The 5,000-nt window shown below is 34.9% G+C and overlaps 1 protein-coding gene across 2 annotated transcripts in view; it reads left to right on the top strand.

Moving 5' to 3' along the window:
- The window catches only part of LOC137632911 (uncharacterized), a 17,512-nt gene that overhangs the window by 9,597 nt on the left and 2,915 nt on the right, over window positions 1-5,000 (top strand). For both annotated transcript variants that reach the window (XM_068365011.1, XM_068365012.1), the window contains 2 exons: window positions 956-1,369; window positions 1,982-2,155. In XM_068365011.1, coding sequence (XP_068221112.1) covers window positions 956-1,369; window positions 1,982-2,155 — 588 coding nt within the window. The remainder of the gene's footprint in view (window positions 1-955; window positions 1,370-1,981; window positions 2,156-5,000) is intronic.

The following is a 5,000-nucleotide window of genomic DNA, read 5'->3' as shown; positions in this document are numbered from 1 at the left end:
ATACCCAGGTGTAATGAATGGGGCTGTATTCTAACAATGAAAACATATTTTTTAGCGGTAGTAGGTTTGCCAGGGCACCAGCCACCCGTTGAGATTCTACCACTAGAGAGTTAAAGAGTTCTTTGACTGGCCAGATAGTACTACATTGGATCCTTTTCTCTGGTTACGCTATATTTTCTCCTTGCCTACACATACACCGAATAGTCTGGCCTATTCTTCACAGACTCTCCTCTGTCTTCATACACCTGACAACACTGAGACTACTTGACAATTCTTCACCCAAGGGGTTATTGTGCTGTCATTGTTCAGTAGCCACTTTCTTCTAAGTAAGGGGAGAAGAGACTCTTTAGCTATGGTAAGCAGCTGTTCTAGGAGAAGGACACTCCAAAATCAAACCTTTGTTTTCTAATCTTGGGTAGTGCCATAGCCTCTCTACCATGGTTTTCCACTGTCTTGGGTTGAGTTCTCTTGCTTGAGGGTACACTTGGGCACACTATTCTATCTTATTTTTTTTCCTCTTGTTCTGTTAAAGTTTTTATAGTCTATATAGGAGATATTTATTTTAATGTTACTGTTCTTAAAATTATTTATTTTTTCTTGTTTCCTCTCCTCACTGGGCTATTTTTCCTGTTGCAACCCTTGTGCTTATAGCATCCTGCTTTCCCATCTTGGGTTGTAGCTTAGCAAGTAATAATAATAATAATAATAATAATTACTAAAGTTTTGAGAGAGAGAGAGAGAGAGAGAGAGAGAGAGAGAGAGAGAGAGAGAGAGAGAGATTTGTATTGGTGAGAACAGTTTTATTGACCTTTTATCAGAATCAGAATTTCTCAATTTCTAGGATTTTAACTTTTTTAACTTTTTTTATCCCAAAAGAATAATGATGTAAATCAAATCACCGAAAGATTTTCATAACCAGTCCGTTTCCCTAAAATAAGTAATTTTTTATCCCCAGACTGTTATGCCTTTGAAAAGGCGATGGTTCACATCAACTACACCGAGGAAGTAAGCAACTCATCGTTTGTGATTTACGGCAAGAGCCAATCTCCAGCGCACGAGGTTCCTCTCGGGGTGATGCAAGGAACGATATCTAAATCATTCAAAAATATCACCTTGCTTGTCCCAAGCAGTGATGATTGGTTCCAGATAGAATTTCACGTTGTTTTTAGACCGTACCAGAAAGATGGAACGTACCCGTTTTATCCTCTGTATTTGGAAGTTTTCAATCCTTTGAGGACAGAAGTTGAAACATATAGCTTAACAGTAGCAACAAAAGATCTCTATCTAAACTTCAGTGCATCCGAAAAAGTACGATGGGCAGTATCTTGTCAACCTGGAAAAGAGATGTTGACGTCATGTGGAGAAAAAGGTAAACCTTTTTTTTTCATTTTTATACTACCTCGTTTTTAAGGTTCACTGTAGGCATTGTTTTAAGGTCCCATAGGACCCAAGTTATATAAAATAAATAAGATAATAGCTGTCTATAAATACAGTGAATCTATTCATGTAAATTTCAGAAAGACAGTTTTACTACTTCACTAATACTGTAATCCACACCATTTGAAGATAGACTAACTGAAATAATGGGCCTATGGGGAAAGTGAATGTAAAAGAAATAATACAATATTTTCTGCAATTTTCAGTCCTTGCCATCCGACAGTCATTCTTCTGTTGGAGCAAAGCCCTTTTAGATGCTCATTTTCTATTGTATATATATATATATATATATATATATATATATATATATATATATATATATATATATATATATGTATATATATATTTATATATATATGTATATATACATGTATATATTTATATATACTGTATATATATATATATATATATATATATATATATATATATATATATATATATATATATATGTATATTTGTGTATATATATATATATATATATATATGTGTGTGTGTGTGTGTGTGTGTGTGTGTGTGTTGTTTCTCAATCTTCGTTTCCTTCCAGGTATTTATATTATCATTCTTGCCTGCCTGTGTGGAATCTTCGCCCTCATTGCATTTGCCCTTACTCTCTATAAATGTTGTCTGGGTAGAGACCGGCCAGTTTCGCTTCCGACATCTCCTGCTCCTCCACCTGCCTCTACAGATCCGACAACAGAAGATACTACTGAAGTTGATAGTAAGATTTTACCACTTTTTAATTTTTTTTAGTCTTTTATTCACAGTCAAACATGATGTGCGATACTTGGATAAGGGGGCCCCCCCCCAAAAAAAAAAAAAAATGAGAATGTAAGGTTTCCTTTTTGTAGGTTTTTTTTTTCACAAAATTTTTTAATCTGTCAAACATGATGTGGAATACTTTGATCAGCCAAAAAGAAGAAAAAAAAATGAAAATATGGGGTTCCCTTTTTGTAGATTATGTATTTTGGGGGTGGGGTGGGGTGGGGAATCGAATGTTTTTTTCTTACAACAAAAATTAAATATCGAAATTTTAATTTTGTGCGTGGAATACTTTGATAAACCCCCCAAAAAATGAATGATGAGAATATAAGGTTTCACTTTTGTGGATTGTGTATTTATGGGAAAATCAAATCCCCTCTTTCACAACAAGAATTAATAATGGAAACTTTCATTTTATGCGAGAAATACTTTGATAAGCCAAAAATATGAATGATAAGAATAATGGACTTCGTTTTTGTGGATTATGATTTTTTGGGGGGAAATCGAAAGTTTTCTTTCACAACAAAAATTAATAATCGAAACTGATTTTGTGCAACCTCTTAGCATTCTATAGTACATCTAGAATATTGTGAATAAGGGAATTCATGTGTTTTCGTTTTACTAGAATACAGAATGGCTTGCAATACGAAAAGGTAGAATACAGCGTACCCTCCAAATATGAGAATTTTAAGGATATTTTCTACACATTTTTAAGAATATGACGGAATGAATTTACCGAAATCGGATGTGAATCTTACATAGGAAGGTTCAATAACATTCAATGTTACCAAAATGATTACTGTGGATTCAATTCGAAATCAATGAGCCCCATTGTCCCTGTTGATTTCAGAAGATCAGAAATATTTACAGAGTATATTCATGCATTAAGTGACCCCTCTTTAAAAACCAATTTCAGACGTACAGCATTTCGTCCTTAGTGTGGAGACTATATGAACCCGTTGATATCATACGTACAGTATTTTTTCGCAGAGAATATGTATTAATTAACTGACTTTACTTTGGTGACAATGATCCCCCTGGTTACAGAAGTACAGTATTACTTGCAGAGCGTATTCACGACTTCATTGCCCTCAATTTAATAGCAATAAACCCTGCTGATTTCAATTGTACAATATTGCTTTTAATTCCTTACTTTAAAAACAGTAACACCTGCTGCTTATCAAATCAATTCTTGTGAAGTGTCAGTCCAGACCTGTTGCTCTTTGAAATTAATAATCTAGAACACTTTAAAGATTAATTTGTTTTCAGTCATAAGTCGTGTACTTTAAAAACAGTAACACCTGCTGCTTATCAAACCAATTCTTGTGAAGTGTCAGTCCAGACTTGTTGCTCTTTGAAATTAGTAATCTAGAACACTGTAAAGAAGATTAATTTGTTTTCAGCCTTAAGTCATGTAGAACATAATAACAAGCTCATTAACCTCACATTGAAAGTAATAACCCGGTTGATTTTCAACAATCCTGAAGAGCATATTCACAAACTGCTAGACCTTATATTAAAAACGATGACCAACGTTGATTTCTGACACTAGTTTTTGGGAGGAAAGTAAACAATACATCAGGGTAAAATGAGATAATGTAGATAATTGCCACAAGCAGGCATTAGCCACCACCTCTGAATACCCGTGTGGGGCATCACCACAACAATGGAACCCCTCCTGCGACGGTGCCCTCATAGGGGCTAGACGCACCGTCAAAAAAGCCCCTGTCCGGAGAGAAGCTCTGGGCAATCTAAAGAAGAAGAAGGTGCCCCTGGACTCTCATTGCTCAGATCAAGACCTCAGAGAGGCAAACGACGACGCCCTCCTGTGGGTTCAACACTGGCGCGGTGAGATATGATGATGATCTTATAAACAATTACCGCCATTGATTCTAGACATATATCCATCTGAGCATAATAGTTCTTTGGCGTTACCTTGAAAACAATGACACCCGTTGATTTTAGACAAGTGTTTTGGAGCATAGTAAAAATATCATTGACATCATTCTAAAAACTATGACACCATTGAATTCAGAAAGAAATCTTGTGGAGCATAGTAAAAATATCATTGAAAGAAGTCTTGTGGCGCATAGTAAAAATATCATTGATATCATCTTAAGAACAATGACACCATTGAATACAGAAAGAAATCTTGTGGAGCATAGTAAAAATATCTTTGAAAACCTCTTAAGATGACACCATTGAATTCAGAAAGAAGTCTTGTGGAGCATAGAACAAATATCTTTGAAAACCTCTTAAGATGATACCATTGAATTCAGAAAGAAGTCTTGTGGCGCCAAGTAAAAATATAATTGAAAACCTCTTAAGGTGACACCATTGAATTCAGAAAGAAGTCTTGTGGAGCATAGAACAAATATCATTGAAAACCTCATAAGATGACACCATTGAATTCAGAAAGAAGTCTTGTGGCGCCAAGTAAAAATATCATTGAAAACCTCTTAAGGTGACACCATTGAATTCAGAAAGAAGTCTTGTGGCGCCAAGTAAAAATATAATTGAAAACCTCTTAAGGTGACACCATTGAATTCAGAAAGAAGTCTTGTGGAGCATAGAACAAATATCATTGAAAACCTCATAAGATGACACCATTGAATTCAGAAAGAAGTCTTGTGGAGCATAGAACAAATATCTTTGAAAACCTCTTAAGATGATACCATTGAATTCAGAAAGAAGTCTTGTGGCGCCAAGTAAAAATATCATTGAAAACCTCTTAAGGTGACACCATTGAATTCAGAAAGAAGTCTTGTGGAGCATAGTACAAATATCTTTGAAAACCTCTTAAG

The sequence above is a fragment of the Palaemon carinicauda genome, chromosome 42, assembly GCF_036898095.1.
Source record: "Palaemon carinicauda isolate YSFRI2023 chromosome 42, ASM3689809v2, whole genome shotgun sequence".
Lineage (NCBI taxonomy): Eukaryota > Metazoa > Arthropoda > Malacostraca > Decapoda > Palaemonidae > Palaemon > Palaemon carinicauda.
This window is presented reverse-complemented; position numbering and strand designations above follow the sequence as displayed.